At 42.1% G+C, this 23,151-nt stretch overlaps 1 protein-coding gene across 1 annotated transcript in view; it reads left to right on the forward strand.

The window, feature by feature from the left end:
- The first annotated feature begins 725 nt into the window (after positions 1 to 725).
- Positions 726 to 23,151, forward strand: part of LOC121545923 (src kinase-associated phosphoprotein 1-like) — a 31,639-nt gene continuing 9,213 nt past the window's right edge. The window contains exons 1-11 of the mRNA XM_041856888.2: positions 726 to 952; positions 2,189 to 2,294; positions 2,750 to 2,775; positions 2,961 to 3,077; positions 14,676 to 14,756; positions 14,845 to 14,928; positions 15,054 to 15,178; positions 15,303 to 15,366; positions 16,287 to 16,517; positions 18,712 to 18,765; positions 19,085 to 19,194. Coding sequence (XP_041712822.2) covers positions 913 to 952; positions 2,189 to 2,294; positions 2,750 to 2,775; positions 2,961 to 3,077; positions 14,676 to 14,756; positions 14,845 to 14,928; positions 15,054 to 15,178; positions 15,303 to 15,366; positions 16,287 to 16,517; positions 18,712 to 18,765; positions 19,085 to 19,194 — 1,038 coding nt within the window. The 5' untranslated portion in view covers positions 726 to 912. The remainder of the gene's footprint in view (positions 953 to 2,188; positions 2,295 to 2,749; positions 2,776 to 2,960; positions 3,078 to 14,675; positions 14,757 to 14,844; positions 14,929 to 15,053; positions 15,179 to 15,302; positions 15,367 to 16,286; positions 16,518 to 18,711; positions 18,766 to 19,084; positions 19,195 to 23,151) is intronic.

Here is a 23,151-nt window from a genome sequence, read left to right on the forward strand (position 1 = left end):
TGAGAGAAGTGAAAAATGATTCCTTAGCTGTTAATTTTCTCGAAATATAAAGGCACAACCTTGATTCGAGACAATGTCTTAAGTAGTTGAACATGTTATTACTCCAACCTCTGAAAGTGACAAACTGAGACGTTTTCATTTTCGTCAAAAACAACTTTATATCGAAGGAGTGCCTTTGATTTGACTGCCTGCACATGCGCAGTTCAGCGCGAGAGACAGTTAGACCCGATGACGTGTTTCAGCGCATGAGCTTAGCTAGTCAACGTCGCCATGACATTGCGTACAAGCTTGATCGTACTGTCTTTGATAGGAAGCACAAGCACCTCCACCCAATCAGTCTCCACTACTGCGCAACACCCATCGTTATTATGACAACTAGCGTAACCATACGCCATGACGTATCCATTTTAGCAAGTGACTGGTGTCTGAACACAAATCCGATTTGGTAACTTCTAACTTTCAGTACTTTGGACAGTAAGTATTCCAAAACGGATGTGAAAAACAAACCTGAATTGAGCATTAAGGCCTGCAGTGTGAATAAAGGCTTTAGTCATACTTGAAGTTGGATGCATACAGGGACTTGGAACAAGCTGATGTGACGAGGTGATATAGACCTAACAACTGAAGAACATCATTCAAAGGAAGCTTTTAGTCACATCATGCTCCGCCCCATTTTTGCAATTCTGATTTTGCATTAGATGCAAGCACGGAAATAGTTTTGGTAACAAAAGTGTACAGGTGCTGTATGAGTGTATTAGTATAGTGTGAGTATCCACAGGCTTTCATTTCAAGCAGTGAACTGTTGCAATATGACAGGGGTCAGGTCTACACAGATTCCATAACTTTTCACAAAAGTATAGCTTTGATTGACCTTATCAACATTTGTCTGAAAATTGGAACTTTGAGGGAAGGATGGGGACAGTCTCTGAAGTCGTTAGGAGGCTTTTAAATGGTAATGTTATATATATTTCTGTTTATTTTAAGCAGTATGATTTAATGTAATAATATTATCATAAAGATGTAATACAAAATCATATACTGTGCGATTTTTTATATCTTTGTCATTCTTATAACTAGAATCATTGTAAGAGGACATATTTTATAACATTACTGCTATATGTAGGCCTACTGATAGTTTTTAAAAACTTTTATTGCCACTAAGGTGCTGCACATGCCTGTTAACATTATTATGATGTACTGCAGAATTCAGTGATTTATATTCAAAGTAATCAAACCATCTGGATTTGGTACTATGCTTTTATCTACAGTGGCTCTGTGAATTACTATGCATGTGCCTTACTGTATTTAATATTCTATGGTCTTTATGACGAGAATATTACAGATTGTGTTTTGTTTTACTATGTTAGTTCCTTATGGATATCCCTCATAGATTGCCATCTGATTCACACTGTAGAGTAACTGTCAATGTTCCCAAACATGAACACTGGCATCTGCCATATTTGCATGTACTACTGAGCAACCTGACTTGGCCCTCTGATAAATATTTGCATATGTTAACGCCTTAATGTAATATTAAGTGGTGGAAAAAGTACTAAATTGTCATACTTGAGTAAAGTAAAGATACCTTAATAGAAAATGACTCAAGTAAAAGTAAGTCACCCAGTAAAGTACTACTTGAGAAAAAGTCAAAAAGTACATGGTTTTAAATGTACTTAAGTACAGTAGTGGAAAAAGTACTCAATTGTCATACTTATGTAAAAGTAAATGCAATACATCAAATTCCTTATATTAAGCAAACCATTAAAGTACAGATACCCAATAAACTACTGTAGTACTTTAAAGTATTTTTTACTTAAGTACTTTCACCACTGGTAATATTACAATTATAGGAAATAAAGAAATCTAAACAAGCGCTGTAGTTCAACTTGTTTTTCCTGTGCCAGCATATAAGATAACATTGTTTCTGATATGCTTGTGACTTGGAATACAGTTTGTGATTACATGTCAAAGTGGAAATTGTAAGGGAAAATATCATTGTATAGCTTTGAGGCACTTAAAACTGTGTACATTTTTGGAAGAGTTAATGCTCTAGGTAATGAATGACAAAATATCCTAAATGGCCACTTAGTATATCATAATATTTTACATGATGTCTTCTTAGGATTGAGATGTACAGGTATATCCTCTTTCTTCCACTTATTAAATGTGTGACTTGCCTGTCTTTCAGACTGTGAGCTGTTTGTATCAGATATCCTACAGGATGAGAACCTCAGTAAACAGGCCAGTGAAACACGGGACGTCTTACTTAATAACTTCAGGGTGGTCCATTCCAGGTACCTACCAGGCTGTTCCTCCCAGTTGGCCCGCTTTACCTCCCTATACACACACATTATAAGGAAACAACTTGTGTCACTTAAATTTTACATTAGATGTTCACATTTCCTGAAGCTTTTTTGATGATAGAAAAAAGCATTGACAATTTGATTTTAGAAACTTGTTATTGAAAGGAAAATATGCGTGAAAGGAAGCACATGAGAAGAAATGGAAAGAAAAGTATCTGCATCTGAGATGTCTGCACCGGAAGCCTTTTACTCCTTTTTACTCTGTGCATGGTAAAGGTGGTACTTATTTGCGAGAGGTTGTTTCTTGTGGTCTGAGAGGCAGGAAACCAAAGTAGTGTGTTTGGTGTCATTGACAGAACTGTAAGCACCCAAAGAACCTTGTAACCTATTTGTGTTATAATTCATTTGCAGTCTAAATATAACTCATCCCCACTTTTATTTTGCAGAAATCCTCAGGAGTTTCCCTTCAGATGTAAGTGACTGCATATTTTACACCATAAAATGGTTGAATCCTTACTTGGGATGTAACTATTTTGTGTGCCATTGACATAAATTCATGCATCTAACACGTTTGGCCATATCAGGGCATTTCCTGTGTGCTGTTGAAAGTCCTCCCCCTGGCCTCCCGACCCTGATGTAGTGTTCTTGCCCACCTAGCTGAGTCCAGACAGGAGGACAGTTCAGATGACAACCAGAGCTCCAGTCTGGGCCGCTCGGCCCCCTCAGACGACCTGTCAGTGGCCTCTGACTACCAGGACGAGGGCTCTCCTGACTGTGAGTAAAGGCTTGGTTCTGTGTGTGTGCGCTGCGCTGTGTGTGTGCGCTGTGTATGTGTGTGAGTGTGTGTGTGTATGTGTGTGTGTCTCAATGCAATGTGCTTATGTGTTAAGCATGACTGAGGGTGTTTGCCACATTATATTTGGGGTTTGTAAGGGGAACATAGGGACTCCTGCTGTGCACTTAACCTGAAAGATATCAGCACATAGAAGGGGTGTCAAGCCCTCTAGTGGTTGGCTCTGCTGCATGAATGGAGTGTTGGTGGGAATACTAAGGGTGAGGATGGAGGGGGGGGTGTTGTTCACATAGACCTGATAGGTGACCTAGAGCTCTCTCTAGTGGTGAGAGTAGTCTGGAGCCCTCAGTGAATCCATCCGTGTGTACCGGGGGAGGCTGAGGCGCTAGTCAGTTTCTCTTAGATCAGCCCACACAGAGTGTGCTCTGTAGCTCGAGGCTAATGAGATGATTGATTAACCCTAACCCTGGTCTCCTCTCCCAACTCAGTTTGAAATACAACACTGTACCTGAGGGGCCATGTGTGTTCCATCTCTCTCCCTTTATCGGTCTGGCTCTCTGTCTTCCGTTCTCTCTTTCTCTCTCTCTCTGGTTCTATGAGACATGGTAGTACTTGACTGGTTATTCAGAAGTGGCACAATGACTCACCTAGAGCCTTGGGTGTCCCATGCTCTCAGTGGGTGTCATATGATGATGATGATGGGCATTCCTACATATAACTTCTCCACTTTGTGAATTTAGCATGTTGCAATATCTATTTTCAAAGGTCTGTGTGACTGTGCTTTTTCCTCATTGGTTGTACCCCATTGCTTCCTGAACGAACTGTGTCTGCACCAAAGGGCAGCTGGAGTTCACAGTTCACTGTCTGTTCACTAGCCAGAGTAAATGACAGATATGGCTTTACCCACTTTGCAGGGCAGTCCATTTTAAAGGAAGAGGGTGTGTGTGAAAATAATGAAATGATGAGCTAATGGAAGAAAATGTATTCATGGTTTAATTACAGAAGCTGGATATGCGTGACTGATTTTAGTAGTACTGCCCTTCTAGTCACCCAAACCACAAAGGCCTATATGAGGTCAACTTTTGCTTTTGACTCAGTAACAATCCCACCTTTTTCTATTTAGCCTTATGACAACAAACAACAAAAGAGAACCTTTATCCTAAAACAATAGAACAAATGTACAATGATTGAAAGAATATCAAAAGCAAGAATAGGAAAATGTTGATGATATGGGTTCAGTTCCTGTTCACCTATGTAGAGGAGACCCATGAAAGTTGGTATTTGACATGGAGTTGACTGCCTCAACTTCTCTGCTCCCTAACCTGAGTGTTGAATAAGTGTATTCGATGTAGGCGCGAAACATAATACCTACTGTTGTTTCACTAAATGGCCTGGCCTGTTGTCTCCAGGGCCCAGTTTTTCAAAAGTTCTCTATCTGGATTTCACCAATCGGATAGGATTAAATGCATAGAAATACAATGAATAGAACGGACAAGTCATTGACTTGAATGGGGACTCCCGTTCTAGTCATTCTATTTCTATACATTTAATCCAATCCAATAGCCGAAATCCGGATAGATAACTTTTGAAAAACTGGGTCCAGTGGACTGGCTGACACCAGATTTGTAATGGCTGACAGGAACAGATGGATCCTCCATTGTTTTCCTCTGTGTCTGCATGGTAATGTGAACTGCGTTTCACCCATCGACTGCACGGTTGACCTGACCGTGCCTGCAGCCTCACCCCCAGTCTGGTTGACAACAGCCCCCATCACCACCCAGCACTCCCCCAGTGTGAGGAGGACTTGCGAAGTGGAGGGAGGGAAGCAGGAGATGGGGGTCGAAGTGCTATGAGACTTGGCATGCTGTTTTGCAGGGTCAAGTTTACGATCTGTCTTAAAAGAAGTATAGGGATGGTGTGTTTGTTTTGTGGCCATTGGGTGGTAGCCGAGGCGATGACAGTATTGCAGGAGCATTGTATCAGGAGCAGTCAGAGGAGATTGGTTTTTTGATATATCAACGTTTTTGTGGTCATAAGGATTGTTTTCATACATTGTTATCGCCCATATTTGTTCAGGTGTGGAGAAAAGGTCTCTATTATTAATTTAGTAATAAAAAATCTAACGTCACGATTCACAGTGCACATATTTGTTATTGAAGGCATACATGACCTGTTCAAGCGGAAACAAACTCCATCTCTCAAACTGATATCCCACCAGATAATTAGTGTCTGTTTATTGATCCATTTGATTGATATGATCTATAGACAAACATGTCTGAGTGGTGAGAAAGGTCTGTTTGTTAGAAGCAGGGGTAGGCAGAGGTACTGTGTGGTATCAGAGAATGCAGGAGGCATTGGGCCCTTGTGTCTGCTGACTGTGACTGATATCAAGGACAATGGGCAGCAGGCTCCAGCTCTGCCAGTGCCAACACTATTTCCTGCACCAATTACGGCCAATAGGAAAAAGGCCAAGATAACCACTTTGGATTTGAAATAGTCATTTTAGTTCAGTTGTATCTCATTTTTCTTAAATTGGTCATTAGACTGTAAATCTAGAATGTTAATTTCCAAAGAGTGTGCTGGCATAAAATTGTCTGCGTTTTGATTGGTATAATTTAGCGCGGAAAGAGTTCAAAAGGTGTGCTTTCAATTATATTATAACTATGCTACAAAATTGCATTAAAAAAAAAGGTTAGAGGGTAGTATATCTAAAGATACACCTGACCCAGTCAAAGCTGTAACACAGAACAAAATACATAAAGATATGTGGAGTTGTAGTAAGACCTTGAATGGCCTCTGTATAGTAAGTGGTTTTAGTGGAAGAAGCTGTTATACCTCAGATACAGATTATCTTTATTTTAGCTGGTACTTCGCTGAATTACCTACAGTACTTAGCACTTCTGTGAGAAACAGACGTGGAACTCTCTGTACAGTAAGTGGCCATGCTATCTATCCACTAAGTGAACTTCTGACCCCTGGCTTCTTAGCTGGTCAACCTGTGACCTGTCAAACTTCCGAACCTAGAGCAGGGATGGGCAACTGGCGGCCCACGGGAACTCAGTCGGGGTCTCAACTTACTGTTGAGAGTTAGAATAGTAGAAAACCCAAGGTGCAATTTCGAAATTTGGTTGGGCATAAGCAGTGTTTCTCTTGTTATGTCAGTCACTGACAGCCAACATTTTTTAGATTGGTAAATTAGTCTAGAGGCCAGCTATCTAAACTTGGCTAGGACCGGCTCTGACTGCATGTGTGGTTATGGATGTGGTCAGCTGCCGCCCCTCATGATGAGTTCAGATTTTTGGTGGCCCCCACCTCCATCAAAGTTGCCCATCCCTGGTCTAGAGTAACCTTGTCTAGAATATTGACCTGACTGCCCATGGAAACTCCATAGATCTAAGTTTCTTTGACTTGGAAATACCCACCCTTCCGAAAACAGAGCTGCTGGGAGATTCATTTTCCAGTGTTCATTGGTGCATGGACTTAATGACATGCTACTCGTTTGCAGGACTCACAGAACATGTTAATGAGCATGTTCTTTTTTCCTTTCTCCTTCGCTCTCCTCTTCTGCTGCGGTCATTGAGAAACACATTACAAGACTGGAACAGGCTCGCCATCATGCTGGCCCAGCCATCGGGGTTCAAAGGTTCACGCTGTTCCCCTGGGGCTACTGTGCTGCTACAGATGCTACTCTTTTCTTTCTCCTCATCTTTTCTCCCTCTTGACTCTCCCTCTGCCCCTCTCCCTGTTTAGACTATTAATCTCCAACTCTCTCGCGCTCTCTCTCTCCCTCACTCATGCTGCCTGGCAAGAGGAGAGGACTGCTTGAAGGGGGGATTTTGACCGTCTTTAACTGAGGGGCATCCATCACTCACGTCTCCTCGCCCCCACTCCAAGCTTTGCCATGTTGTTTTCTGTCTCCTCCTTTAAAAAGCTGTTTTGTTTGAGTTTTGTCCTTAATTTCCCCTGTTTAATTGTTTTTCTTAATTAGAGTACCTCTCCCCTCTGGTGTAAGTCTTTTGTAAAACACACAGAGAAAACAAGGCAGTAAAAATGTCGATGTGTAACAGTCCACCCATTCTCGAAACAAACCGCCAACCCGCGGCATAACTGCAGCAACAGAATTACGCCATGGTTTGGCGTTTTAATTACGTCATGTGGTGCGGTATATTAGCTGTTACAAAATTAAGCCATGTTTTGACGTTTTACTTAGCCATGTGGTGCCGAATTTTATGTCAGTCAAACTCCGCAAAAGTGAAACTCAAATTTTAATTTAGGCATTCATTCCGAATGGTTAACGTTAGGGATAGGGTTAAACGTATTATTTTTTAAATGTTCTACTTCATATTCATAATCTCTTGCACCACCCAACATCAACAAATGTGAAAATGACGCGTTTCTATGTTTGTAGAAAAAAATATAGGGTTAGGGTTAGGCTTTCGTTCTGAGTGGTTAAATTAAGGATTAAGGTTTGGGAAAGGCGGCACTGGGATTGAAAACGCGACCTTCGGAGCTGGAGTCTGCGGTTTAAACGTCCATCCACCATACCTATCCACAACGCACTAGCAAGCCGCAAGCCTCCTAGACGTAATAGGCGCTCACATTGCCCGGTCGAAACGTAATCTAGTACCTGCAGAATTGGCACTTCCTGGCGTATTCCATAAGAGAATGGGCTGGTAACAGTCTACATAGACAGCATGCAGAGTGGGAAGCCCAGGCTGGGTGGGTTCTATTCTCCCCCTTAGCTGTCAATGTCACAGACAAATAGCAAAACTATCAGATGCGCTGGGTTCACCCAGAGGTTAGCCTTCCCAGGTACCTCATGCATTCACTCCCTTTCATTCACTCCCTTGCCTCGCCCTCCTGCCTTGCAAATGAGAATTTGATTTCGCTCTCCGCTGGAATCTATTTCTGGAGATGAATGAAGTTTCGATGCCAAGCCAAGGTGGCCCCGCTGATTTCATAGGGAAATAAATGGAGATTGGAGAGACGTGTTGGCCTGTACAGACAGTGACACGACAGCTCCCAAGGCCTCTGGGATTCCTTTGTTTAATTGTGTCTGTAATGTTGCGCTTTGAGGTCATTAACATGCCCTTGTGGAGTTATTTGAGGATGCTGAGGAATAAGCATCTCTCTTGTTCACCAGGGATACCTCTGGATCACTAGGGATACCTCTGGAGAGCCAATCACACTGTGTGTGCCAGCGTTGCCTCTGTGTGGAACCATGTGCCTGTGTGCAGAGTGTTTATCTACAATGGAAATGATATCCAATTATTTATTGTAGCCTGTATTGTAACTTAGCCTTATCTCAGGGAAATGGTACGTGATTACTCTGTGCATGTGGAAAAGAACACACCCGATCCTGGAACAACACAGTGGTTAATATTAGATTGTTCTACTGATAATAGTCATGCGAGGATTCATCCTGAGTTTGGGAGTTTGTCCTAATGCAGATCCGTCTGTCTGTCTGTCTTCTTCTAAAAACAAAAAATTGTGATATATTCAGCTTTGATCTATTGCGTTAGCGGTAGACCTATCATGTCTCCTCTGAACAAACAGTTCATGGAAAGTGAGTGGCAGGTATCCTAGTGGTTAAGAGCGTTGGGCCCGTAATCGAAGGGTCGCTAGTTCGAATCCCCGAGCAGACTAGGTGAAAAATCTGCCAATGTGCAAGGAACTTAACCCTAATTGCTGAGGATAAGAGCGTCTACTAGATTACTTAAATGTGTATGTGAAACACTTCATTTAAATTCAGTACAACAAAGGCCTATGTAGATAGATTTAACGGTCAACATTCTATTTCCATGATGTTGATACATAGGTTACATTTATTTTAAAAATCATGTTTTTTGGTCTAAAAAACACTCATCAGCAAGCACACCACAATGCTAAAATAATAGGCTAAATCTAATCAAAGAGCCAGGCTTATTCTATACAAACAGTAGCTTTTTTTATTAGCTTTTTGGCTATACACTAATATTTTAAATTATGTTTATTGTTTTGTTGTATGTTTATTGTTCTCATAAATTATCAGTTATGTTACCATTAATGATACATTGATAAAAAATCAAACGCCTTTATTGTTTATTCAGTGAAGCCCATATTATGTGTAAGAAATATTAATATTCTGTAATCCAAACACATTTTCTCGAGCCTATTATAATGTTCAAATAATCAACCGCAAGGCAGCATAGTATTTGAATCACGTTTTATTTCGTTCTGTTGAAAACTGATTTGATATTAGAACATGCTCAAATACCATATAGCCTACTTCTTAAAATGTGGAATGTCAACTTTACGAACCCATCGCATTCCGTTTCAGCAATGTGGTAAGAATGATTGTGTAGGCCATCATTTACATATTTCTGACAGCGGACACGTGTCTTGATTTAATTTTCTTTAATTGAAATTACATTTTCCTTCAGCAAATGCTATAAATATAATTGTCTAATTCTGAATTTATACAGTATTTGCCTACTACAACAATCTACTTACAAACTGACATGTTAGATTCGTGATTCAGATAGCAGCCCATTAATCTTGTTTTCAATTATACTATTGATTTTAATCAATAGGTCTAAATTTCAGGTCTAAATCTCCTTGTTGGCGAAAAAAAACATCCATCGAAATGTGTTAGAGATCTACTCTTGTTTATTTGCTATTTATTTATTGCAGAGCTATGTACAGTATCTTCCACCAGTTTTATTCTTGTTTCTCATCAAATTAAATGTATTGCTACATTATAAGGGTTAATAATGATCAATATTTCCCCACATATTTAGGAATCACTGAGATTTTCATTAGACAAATTACATGATCAAGGACACATTAACGTTCTAGAACTTTCCCTCTCATATTGGCTGGCTGATAAATATTAATTTAGATTTGTATGCTTAAATTTTTTTATATTCTTTTATATTTTCAGAGAAAAGCATTGTATTGCATTTTAAAGCTGTAATTGTAAGCTATATCTTATATATAAAAACACTCAACTAATTTAAAAGCCTATATAAAAAGATACAATTAGTAGGGCAATGAATTATTATCTTATCCAAATAGTGCTTTATTTTTATTTTTTAGATACAATTCTACATTAATCCCAGGTTTTGTTTGTTTAGATTGTTTTACAACTACTTCTCAGCTACCCACAATATTAGAACAAAATAATTGCACTTTGCCTCCAGAGAACTTCTTGATGTAAATGAGGCAACTGCCAGTATGTAATGAATCCATCTCAATCCCTATTTTAGTTTTTATTCCCACTCTATGCTGACCTAGACTTGTACATTTTCAATCAAGGCTCCCTCATTGACTTGCTACTATCACCAGTGTTTTATCACAAACAGACAAACTCTCCTGTTGGCTGTGCTCCTCTATTGTTGCAATCTATATCCCCACTGTAGTTTTTCCCCAAGTGTCAGTGAGGCGGCTGAAAGCCATCCCCTGTGATTTGAGGATTCTTATATCTGCAGTTAAGTATTTGAGTAGTGGTTGTTAATCTATGAGAGGGAATTTAGGGCACTGCAGTCACTCCTTATGGCTACCCAGGGGGAACCCGATGTCACATCGTAATATTTCTCCCTCTGTCCCCAGCCTGAACACTGGCATGGGGAATGTGAAAGCACCAGAGCCTGGCAGGACTGACATAATATTATTACCCTGCAGAGAGGCACACTAAGGCAAGCGATCTGCTCCCTCTCAGAGCCACTGGGAGGAGGAATCTTCACACAGAGGCAAAGATTTGTGTCCTTTCTATTTGACCTCTCCTTGCCATCACAGTACAGATACATAACATAAAAACAATTTACATAAAAAAAACATGGACCTCTACTAATGTTATGTATGCTTTTGCTCAGATGCGTGCATTACGAGATTGATTCTATATGCTCTGCGTATCGATGAGTGAAATCATAATCAGATCAGTGGTTGGAGTAGGGGGCAGGGAGGACATTTGGTCTTTAACCTCAGAGCCTCTCTGTCTCTCTCCTCCTCCCCCCTGACGGTGGCTTTGTGGAGGTTTGCACACACAGGGAAGGAGGAGGCTCTCCTGTTATGAGGAGAAATGTCTCTATTTAGCCTGGGCTGTGTGCAGATGGAGCTCTGGGTGGGGTGAGGGTGCACTCAGTGGACCCTTTTTCCTAATCAAGGACAGCGTCGGAAGGGATCGCAGTCACACTCGCTATGTCTCCCAAAGCAGCATTCCTCCCTCCCACTCCGGCCCCCAGGCCTGGGGGGGGGGGGGCTCCCTCTGCCTTCTGGTTCACCTCATCACCAGGGTTCACAAGGAGGTCAGGTCTTGGCTCCATTGTATCTCCACTCCAACAAAATGCAGTATCTCTCACAGCAAAAGACACAGGGGAAGAGGCTAGTGCCAGGGATCCAAGGACTATGCTGAGAAGAAACAGTATGGTTCCTATCCAAATCTTCCTCCTGTAATCTTCCTCATCAATTCACCTGCTCTGCTAACCCACCTGGCCCAGCTCGGACCGGTCCGGGACACACCCATTTTGGCTCACCTAAAAGTTAACAGGAAAAAGTCCTCTCCAGTAGGCAGCTGTGTATGGCAAGGCCCTCCAGGTAACGATGAGTCATTTAACCCAGGCTAATGTTGACACCTACGCAGGGGGGTTTCAGATTGAGCTGACACACTGAGTCTTGGCAGCACACTGCACACCAGGCAAGCCTACCTCCAGATTTTCATATGACTCAATGTAAATCTTCCTGTCTGTGGTAGTATTGCCCTCACCCCATATGATCTCGCTTCCTCTGGCTACACCATTGCATTAGCAATGCTTCATGCAGATGGTTAATGTTATTTATTATTATTTATTTTTTACAGATGGAAGAAAAATAATGAAATAAATTGGAACATCAAACACCGTACATTTTGGTGTGATTTCTCATCATCCTGCAGCACCAACAGCCTCTTTAAATAATGTATTGTGTTCGTAACATCTTTGTTGCATTATGGCAGTATAGATATAAAATGTTAGTCCTCCCACCTACCATTTGCCTTCATTTTGATTCACTCTAAAGCCAGCCTCTGATTGACTTGCAGCATAACTGAAGTGGATTTTAATGGGCAACTACATTAACTCTTTCTAGTCATTATCACATAAATCAAGCGTTTCTTGCTGGATCAACTGCTGAGCTCATAACACCATGCTGAGACTGAGGAGTGGCCATGACACAGCTATGGCAGCTCACATGCATCCTGTATCATGTTGGTTTAGGGGTTAAAATGTGATTTTTGTAGGTGTGTATAGCTGTTTTATTAATAACAATATAAATGATATGAATGACAGTAATTAAAAAATGAAAAAATGAAAATGAAGTCGATTCATAGAGCTGAATAATTGATAATGCAATCTACGATTGATAGAAGAACAGCCTCCATCTGGGATTTGGATGAAGCCTTCATTAGCTCAGTTTGGGGAAAATATCATCTCATTGCTTCTTTATGTGTGTTAAGAAAAATCATAATTGAAACATATTGGATTCTGTATTTAGGGTTTATGTGAATCATACATGTTTTTAATCAGTCTTATTCACTTTTGGCTCAAACCAAGAGTAGATATATTGTTATAGCTGTTGATAAGTATTTTCATAAGATGAGGTATTGCTTGCTGTCGACCAATCAGCATATGTCATACAGAGGGCTGGGATCAAAAATATGTCAGGGGAGTAGGATTTCTGAATGTACAGTATGCAAACTGAACATGTGCTACCCTGTGGTAGAACCCTGAACCATGCAAGAATAATAAAAAACCCCAGCCCCTTACCTGTTGGTGAATTTGGTCCTCGAGCTGTAACTCTGTCTCAAAATGTTGTCTATCACTAGCAGAACCATATCAGCAAGTACAATTCTGAGTATGTGTAAATGTACTTGGCGAATAAAGCTGATTATGATTCTTAAGAGTAATTCCCTGAATGTTCCGATATCTTTCAAATCCAGTATGAAACACATGGTTTATACAATGAGGCCTGGTCAAGGAGCTCTCTTTGGTCAAGCCACAGCTCTGTTGTTTACTGATTCAAGCAGATCTAACCATCCTGTCCCTGTGTTGACTTTATATCTCCTTGACTATTAACTGGGCATGACCTTTGAAATAAATGTAGATGGAAGGAAGTAAACAGATGAAAGGTGCCGTGACTGGGAAGCAGGCCTAGAAAAATGAACAGAGCATTGGATGGATGAGGCGGGGGAAGCCTAATGACAGGGCTTTTGTTATGATGGACTGAATCAGGTTCTCTTTGACAAAACAGTCTGTAGCGGCTTAGCGCTAGCTGCTGACACGAGTCAGTCATCCACAAAGCAGGTTGACATGAGAGTGTGTTAGTGTCATGAGGTGTCTGGGGCCTCACTCTGAGCTGTGACCACCTCATATGTCAGCAGGACCTGCAAGGTACATCGGACAGTGCAGGGTTACCATATCACACGTTGGCTTATAATATGAATCTCTGTTATGGTCCTTATACGGCATGACGTTCAGATATGACTTTGAATCCATTGCACTCTGGACCAGATTCATTTGCCTACACTAAAACGACAGGAGTAGATAGCCACTGACATTTTGGCTAAGGGAGCATTTCAGCTTTACATTTACATTACATTTTACATTTTAGTCATTTAGCAGATGCTCTTATCCAGAGCGACTTACAGTTAGTGAGTGCATACATTTTCATACTGGCCCCCGTGGGAAACGAACCCACAACCCTGGCGTTGCAAGCGCCATGCTCTACCAACTGAGCTACACGGGGGGGGGAGACTCCTCTTGGCTGAACATCTACTTTGTTTGGACAAGAAGACACAGTTGTGGCGCGGCTTGTTTGGTTTTGTTCGTAGGAAGTCAAGGTCTGGTTCAAAGGAGATGGATTACAGGCCTCTTTCCCTGTCATCAGTGGTCTGAATGAAAGGTCACCCAGACTAGTATAAATGGTCTTTAAATGGCTCCTGCACTCTAAACCAAAGGAGGCCACCTGTTCCCCCATTCTCCCTCCTTGGTAACTAGGTCGAAGCCCGATGACAGATTAATTGATAATCGGGATTGAGCTTTGTTTTGCCATGTTCAGGAGGACAGGCACCTTGGTTGAATTCCAGTCAACTGTGGAATCCTAAAGTGAGACAAGGAATGTCCATTTAAGATGTAGTGGATGTTTAAATGCCCTTAATTTACACTGCTACACTTGTAACATGGTACGGCTCTCTGTAGCACATTTGTTAGATCACGGGTCAGTTAATAATAGCACACACCTAAAGGCCTCTGAGGTGCATAGTCAATGTATGACTGAAGCTCCAGGCCAGGGAGCCATACAGAGACCCATTCTGGTCATTCCCCGTATCTGCTGCATTGCTAATTTGCAGCACAGCCGCAATAGCAGCAGAAGTGCTGCAAATGTATTGATCCCAGTTTCCCCAAAGCTGCAGTGGTGTATTTGATTCAGGGCCTGCTGCAGTGTGGCCTGTTGCTGCTCTCTGGGCAGGAGAGAACCATCTTCAACATGGAGTCCATGACAAATACCGTAACAGTCCATAAATGTTCTATCATTTTGTATGTATCTTACTTTGTGATCTTCCACAGACTTTGAGGAGATCCAAATGGCGGCAGTCCAGGATCTCAGTAACATCTTGAAACAAGGCTACCTGGAGAAGAAACGACGAGGTACTAAGATTATGGAGTCAAATATGATGGAAATATGTTATGTTGAGTGCTCATTCAAAGACTTGTTTTCATTACGTTTTCCATTTAGATCACAGCTTCTTCAGCTTAGAATGGCAAAGACGATGGTGTGTCCTCAATAACACAATATTCTACTACTTTGGGAGTGACAAAGGTTGGTTTGAAACCCTCACATCACACTAAGGCATACAATTTATTCATGTACAGTTATTTATGCCTGGAACTCATACATGTGAACATTTGGGTGAGGAGATTGAGTTAACACTATTCTTCCTTCAGACAAGCAGCAGAAGGGCTCCTTCTATATCAAAGGTTACAGTGCAGAGCTGGTGGCCAACCTACGTAAAGACTCCAAGAAAAATGCCTGCTTTGAGCTGAGTGCCCCTGGCCGACGCTCCTTCCAGGTGGGTGTACAGTACAATAACAATACAAGGGTCTCCTCACAATGGGATTGAATGACAGTGATGTTTCATAGCATACCAGTCTTACCTAATGATCATACTGTATGATGGTGACTATCCTCCCCAGTTCACTGCTAGCAGCCCACGAGAAGCCAGGGAATGGGTGGACCAGATCAACTTTGTCCTGAAAGGTATGTCAACATATTTCCAAAGCTATTTCAAAGACACTGTAGTAGAAAAGGATATAGTGATGATTGTGTATGTTTTCTTGTCATCTGTTAGATTGGTATTGCCTCACTGACTTTTTGGCCTGAAAGGGCAGGAAATAAACCATTTATATCCATTCCCAAATATATCCATCACCAAACTGACCAATCAGATGCCTTCCGAACCTCCTCATCCACCACGTCACAAGGCATTCATGTCACGCATGCCACACCCCCACCTCTCCCCCCTACCGATTTCCCCCTTACGGGAAATTGATTGGTAGACGTTCTGGTTATCCTCTAGCGGCATTGATTTTTGCCTGGCCAATGCTGTATCACAGAGGACCTGATACCCTGTGTTGCAGTGCCCAGTCGCCAGCAATCACAGCGCTGCTCCATCTGAGAGAGGCAGGCTGCACCGGCTGCTCTAAAATGGGCTGATTTGCGGGAAGTAACAGACACCCCATCATTTGTCTTGTCCACTTTTACTACTATACAAGACCCAGATATACAGGGAGTTGGAGACGAAGGTTTTGCTCTCTGTTGTTTGCTGTGGGTTTATGCTGGATGAATTTGAGATTTTTCACTTCCTTTCCCCCCTGGCTGGTCATCAAAGGTGTCCACGAATGTCCATCAGAATGACTAGATATTTCACAGATGTTTAGAAAATACTATCAAAATGGGGAAGGAAGTCAGTGGATGCCATCTACTACTCTGGGTCCAATGGATACTTAAGTGGTTGTGGCTCAGAGGGGTTGGGTTAAATGCGGAAGACACGTTTCAGTTGAATGCATTCAGTTATACAACTGACCAGGTATCCCCCTTTACTTTCTCTTTACCTCATGCTGTGCTCTATACAGAGAGACTGCTCATTATTTTATGCCGTGCCTTCCCGTCCCATGCAGATTTGAGTTCCAGCTTTATCCCCTTTGATGACGATGAGGAAGAGGAGGAGGAGGAGACCTATGATGACATTGAGGGGGTGACGGGGGTGGCCAGCCGTCCCCCTCGGCCCACCCCCGCACCCTTCCCGGTCCTGCCCCAGCAGGCCAAAGCCTCTCTCAGTAGCCACAAGGAATGGAGGCCTAGCCAGGGGGGGGAAGAGGAAGAGGATGATATCTACGAGGTCCTCCCAGGTATGAGAACACACACACACACACAGACACACATTCTCATAACCTCTTGGAGGTGTATCACTATCACTGTAACTCGAAGACTAATTACACATTATACAGTGAGGGAAAAAAGTATTTGATCCCCTGCTGATTTTGTACGTTTGCCCACTGACAAAGAAATGATCAGTCTATAATTTTAATGGTAGGTTTATTTGAACAGTGAGAGACAGAATAACAACAACAAAAATCCAGAAAAAACGCATGTCAAAAATGTTATAAATTGATTTGCATTTTAATGAGGGAAATAAGTATTTGACCCCCTCTCAATCAGAAAGATTTCTGGCTCCCAGGTGACTTTTATACAGGTAATGAGCTGAGATTAGGAGCACACTCTTAAAGGGAGTGCTCCTAATCTCAGTTTGTTACCTGTATAAAAGACATCTGTCCACAGAAGCAATCAATCAATCAGATTCCAAACTCTCCACCATGGCCAAGACCAAAGAGCTCTCCAAGGATGTCAGGGACAAGATTGTAGACCTACACAAGGCTAGAATGGGCTACAAGACCATCGCCAAGCAGCTTGGTGAGAAGGTGACAACAGTTGGTGCGATTATTTGCAACTGGAAGAAACACAAAAGAACTGTCAATCTCCCTCGGCCTGGGGCTCCATGCAAGATCTCACCTCGTGGAGTTGCAATGATCATGAGAACGGTGAGGAATCAGCCCAGAACTACACAGGAGGATCTTGTCAATGATCTCAAGGCAGCTGGGACCATAGTCACCAAGAAAACAATTGGTAACACACAAAGCCGTGAAGGACTGAAATCCTGCAGCGCCCGCAAGGTCCCCCTGCTCAAGAAAGCACATATACATGCCCGTCTGAAGTTTGCCAATGAACATCTGAATGATTCAGAGGAGAACTGGGTGAAAGTGTTGTGGTCAGATGAGACCAAAATGGAGCTCTTTGGCATCAACTCAACTCACCGTGTTTGGAGGAGGAGGAATGCTGCCTATGACCCCAAGAACACCATCCACACCGTCAAACATGGTGGTGGAAACATTATGCTTTGGGGGTGTTTTTCTGCTAAGGGGACAGGACAACTTCACCGCATCAAAGGGACGATGGACGGGGCCATGTACCGTCAAATCTTGGGTGAGAACCTCCTTCCCTCAGCCAGGGCATTGAAAATGGGTCGTGGATGGGTATTCCAGCATGACAATGACCCAAAACACACAGCCAAGGCAACAAAGGAGTGGCTCAAGAAGAAGCACATTAAGGTCCTGGAGTGGCCTAGCCAGTCTCCAGACCTTAATCCCATAGAAAATCTGTGGAGGGAGCTGAAGGTTCGAGTTGCCAAACGTCAGCCTCGAAACCTTAATGACTTGGAGAAGATCTGCAAAGAGGAGTGGGACAAAATCCCTCCTGAGATGTGTGCAAACCTGGTGGCCAACTACAAGAAACGTCTGACCTCTGTGATTGCCACCAAGTACTAAGTCATGTTTTGCAGAGGGGTCAAATACGTATTTCCCTCATTAAAATGCAAATCAATTTATAACATTTTTTACATGCGTTTTTCTGGATTTTTTTGTTGTTATTCTGTCTCTCACTGTTCAAATAAACCTACCATTAAAATTATAGACTGATCCTTTCTTTGTCAGTGGGCAAACGTACAAAATCAGCAGGGGATCAAATACTTTTTTCCCTCTCTGTAAATCATGTTATCCTAATAAGAGTGTCAGTGGTGTGACTGTGTTTACAGAGGAAATACAGGACTGTCCCACGGGCAGGTGGGTGGCTAAATGGGTCCTGAGAACGAGCATAGGGGGTGACTTCTCCACGTCATCATCCATTACTCCATTTAAGATACATCAAGATTCTGTTTCCCCTTTTCCGAAATCATTGGTTGGAGAGAAATATGTCTTGCCAACTGTCTTTTCACCATAGAAAGCCATCTGGGATGGGTACAGAGTAGACCCTGACCACAGATGGCGTATCGAATGACAGTCTCTTTCTTTCACTTTCTCACCCTATCACCAATAAATCTCTCTCCCCTTCTTTGGTTGCGCCCAGATTTTCTTAAAAGGCACTGGAGGGCCAATGGAGGTAGTAGGAAGAAGGCGGGACCCACATCTCCACAATACAGAAAGTGCATGATTTTGTTTCAGGAAAGTTTTTGACATTTCTCACCCCTTTTGTTTTCATCCTGTTTTCCAGACGACGACTTTCCAGGATCCATTGAAGAGATCAGTGAGAAGAGCACGAAACCAGGTCTGAATCCCACTCACAGCATTCACTGACCAGCAAAATAGGAGAAATGATCTGTATCAACTTTTCCTCTTACACAAAGTCCTCTTTGTCAGCATTTGCCAGCTGTTTACGTTAATACAAGATAGATGAGGGCAAGAAGTACATGTGATATCAGCAAGCTGCTGTTCTAGAGAGGAGGTGTGTAGGTGTGTCTTTTAGATAAAGATAATTATTGATAGGGGTATTACTCACTATTCAAATTATTCAAAGTGTTTTGATATTTAGACTTTCGGTTCAAGTGTAATATTTTAGGTAACAGCATTTGTGTGTTTTTGCTCAGTGTGGTCCATGGACTATGCCAATTACTACCAGGGCTTGTGGGACTGTGAGGCAGACGAGCCTGACGAGCTGGCCTTCCAAAGAGGTGACCTCATTTACATCGTCAGTAAGGTCAGCATCAACAACGCCAGTCACAGTTCCTTCATGCACTTTATCAACATGCTACACACAGGTAACTGCCAAAATAATAGAAACACTTGAGTAAATGAGGGATACAAAGTATATTGAAAGCAGGTGCTTCCACACAGGTGTGGTTTCTGAGTTAATTAAGCAACTAGCATGTTAAGGTCATGTATAGGGTCATGTATAACAATGCTGGGCAGGCCATTATTTTGGCCACCATGGCTATGCCCCCATAGGATGACAATGCCCCCATCCACAGGGCACGAGTGGTCACTGAATGTTTTGATGCGCATGAAAACGATGTAAACCATATGCTATGGCTGTCTCAGTCACCAGATCTTAACCCAATTGAACACTTATGGGAGAAACGTGTAGAAACCATGCCAAGGTGAATTGACGCTGTTCTGGCTCGTGGTGGCCAAACGCCCTATTAAAAGACTTGATGGTGTTTCCTTTATTTTGGTAGTTACATGTAGATTGTATTCTATTATAATCAATTCTAATCAATTCTATTATATTCCAACCCCTCCATTGTCTATCATTGAGCCACTGGGGGAGAAATGCCCATCAGATCTTCTATAATGGGATTGGGGTTCATTACTGAGTCAGTATCTGTATCATGGGGGTTAATTGAGAGAGAAGCCATGCGAAACCCCGGCTGTGTTGAACACAAACTGCAGGTGAAGCATCCTGCATCTCAGCTCTTTTCCCTCAATCTATTTCCCTGTGTTTTATGGCCACTGTGTAGAAACATGCAGTCTATCTACTTGTTACAGCCACTCTACTGGAAATCAATGTGTTCCAATTTGGGCATCGCTGCCCTCTAAGCTTTTCAGGACCTTGTTTGCAGATTGAAGCAGTATTGGAAGGCTTGGATTTGTGTGTCATCATATATCCTGTTTTTACAGTATGCACAAGCGGTACTATATGACATGTTGTAGAAAGAGTTAAGGATCATTTCCAGTCTTCCAGTGGAATAGTTAATGAACTCTTAGTTGAACACAGCGGTCTCCTCTTCAGTATCAGATAAAGGAGTCTCTATGGGCTCTTTTGTAACAAACTTAACACAATGGTAAATATTTGTTGCTATATTCATAGTTGGCGGTGGCGCGAAAGGGCTGGGTTTTGATTAATAAATACATTTTAGGTGTGACGAGGGCTTGGCCACGCACTGGCTAATCAACGCGTCTCATGACTTAATACTGCATGCTGTTGTCTCAAGTTCTGTAGGTTATTGACCGCCTTTGCGTTGTCATCAACTCCAATTCGGCTGTGGGCACAGAATATTCGAATCCCAGTACATTGTGGATTTATACTACAGTTTATTAAATAGCATAGGCTACAGTAACGAGTAATAGCAACAGTAAAAAAACATCCAGTGTTTGCTCAATATGTTTGGAGTGTTGGCAGTCAACGTTGTAATTGGCTTCAACGAGTATAAGCCTACATGTCTTTACGCATCGCACTTACCCCCCCCCCAAAAAAATACTAGGCTCCCGTAAATTGTATTGTATGTGTGAGGCACGTTCTCAATAAGCAAGATATAGCCTAGGCCTACGCTTGATATGGCTTTATATGACTGAATAATTTAAATAAGTTTGGAGTAGGCCGTCTTCGTTAACCGGATGAGAGGTGCTCTATGGAAATGGGGATGGATATTTGAACAAGAGAAATGAAATAATGTACAATAGGCTAGAAAGAAAAAAAGGGGATGTAAACTCGCTGTTTTTTCCCAAACGTAATCCTTTAAAGGCCCAGTGCAGTCAAAATTATATTTTTCCTGTGTTTTGTATATTGTACAACAGGTGATGCAACTAACACTGTAAAAGTGAGAGAAAGAAAATGGATCAGTGTTATTTCCTGATAGTTGCTGGTTGAAAATACAATCTACATAGGACCTTCTAATCAGCCTGTTTGCATGGGCTGGAGTTTCAGCTTGCCTGATGACAGGCTGTAAATTGGTTAATAGACCAATAACAAAGAGAGTACCAAACCTCTCTGCCAATAACAGCTAGTTTGAATTTTTCCCCTCCCCACTCAGACCACTCCCAGACAGTCATAGCAAAATTCTTCCTTGAGAAATACACTACATGACCAAAGGTATGTGGACACCTGCTCGTCGAACATCTCATCCAAAATCATGGGCATTAATATGGAGTTGGTCCCCCCTTTGCTGCTATAACAGCCTCCACTCTTCTGGGAAGGCTTTCCACTAGATGTTGGAACATTGCTGCAGGGACTTGCTTCCATTCAGACACAAGAGCATTAGTGAGGTTGGGCACTGATGTTGGGCAATTAGGCCTGGCTCGCAATCGGCGTTCCAATTCATCCCAAAGGTGTTTGATGGGGTTGAGGTCAGGGCTCTGTGCAGGCCAGTCAAGTTCTCCCACAACGATCTCGACAAACCATTTTTGTATGGACCTTGATTTGTGCACGGGGGCATTGTAATGCTGAAACAGAAAATAACCTTCCCCAAACTGTTGCCACAAAGTTTGAAGTACAGAATCATCTAGAATGTAATTGTATGCTGTAGCGTTAAGATTTCCCTACACTGGAACTAAGGGGACTAGCCCGAACCATGAAAAACAGCCCCAGACCATTATTTATCATCCACCAAACTTTACAGTTGGCACTATGCATTTGGGCAGGTAGCGTTCTCCTGGCATCAGGGAAAACCCAGATTCGTCCGTCGGACTGCCAGATGGTGAAGCGTGATTCATCATTCCAGAGAACGCGTTTCTACTGCTCCAATGGTGGCGAGCTTTACACCACTCCAGCCGACGCTTGGCATTGCGCATGGTGATCTTAGGCTTGTGTGTGGCTGCTCAGCCATGGAAACTCATTTCATGAAGCTCCCGACAAACAGTTATTGTGCTGACGTTGCTTCCAGAGGCAGTTTGGAACTCGGTAGTGAGTGTTGCAACCGAGGACAGACGATTTTTACGCGCTTCAGCACTCAGCGGTCCTGTTCTGTGAGCTTGTGTGGCATACCACTTTGTGGCTGACCCATTGTTGCTCAATAACAGCACTTACAGTTGACCTGGGCAGCTCTAGCAGGGCAGAAATTTGATGAACTGGAAAGTCACGTTGAAAGTCACTGAGCTCTTCAGTAAGGCCATTCTACTGCCAATGTTTGTCTATGGAGATCGCATGGCTGTGTGCTCGATTTTACAAACCTTTCAGCAACATGTGTGGCTGAAAGAGCCGAATCCACTCATTTTAAGGGGTGTCCACATACTTTTGTATACATATAGTGTTGTTTTTTGCTAAAAAGCTATTTTTGTCAATTTTAATGGAAACCTATTACAGTAAGGTACTTATAATAATAATATAATATGCCATTTAGCAGACGCTTTTATCCAAAGCGACTTACAGTCATGCGTGCATACATTTTTGTGTATGGGTGGTCCCGGGGATCGAACCCACTACCTTGGCGTTACAAGCGCCGTGCTCTACCAGCTGAGCTACAGAGGACCACTTAATTGTTACCCAGAAATGATTTGATATTCATATAAAAATGTCTGCATTGGTCCATTAATAAAGCTTTGGTGATTTATTTCAAAGCAGTCTCACGAGCCAAAGCCTTTATTGATAGGCTTGGCTACTAGTAGGTCTACTTGATGAATGCATTGGGCAGGACAAAGAAAGTAGCCTTCATTGAGGGGAGCTGTCATCAAGGCAAAGGGTGGCTATTTGAAGAAGAATCTGAAATATAAAATATAATTTGATTTGTTTAAACACTTTTTTGGTTACTACATGATTCCATATGTGTTATTTCATAGTTTTGATGTCTTCACTATTATTCTACAATGTAAAAAATAGTAAAAATAAAGAAAAACCCTTGAATGGGTAGATGTGTCCAAACTTTTGACTGGTACTGTATATATAAATATACAAGGGTTACCGGCACAAAAAGCACATCTCTTGTCTTGTTCCATGAGCATA

The sequence above is a fragment of the Coregonus clupeaformis genome, chromosome 1, assembly GCF_020615455.1.
Source record: "Coregonus clupeaformis isolate EN_2021a chromosome 1, ASM2061545v1, whole genome shotgun sequence".
Lineage (NCBI taxonomy): Eukaryota > Metazoa > Chordata > Actinopteri > Salmoniformes > Salmonidae > Coregonus > Coregonus clupeaformis.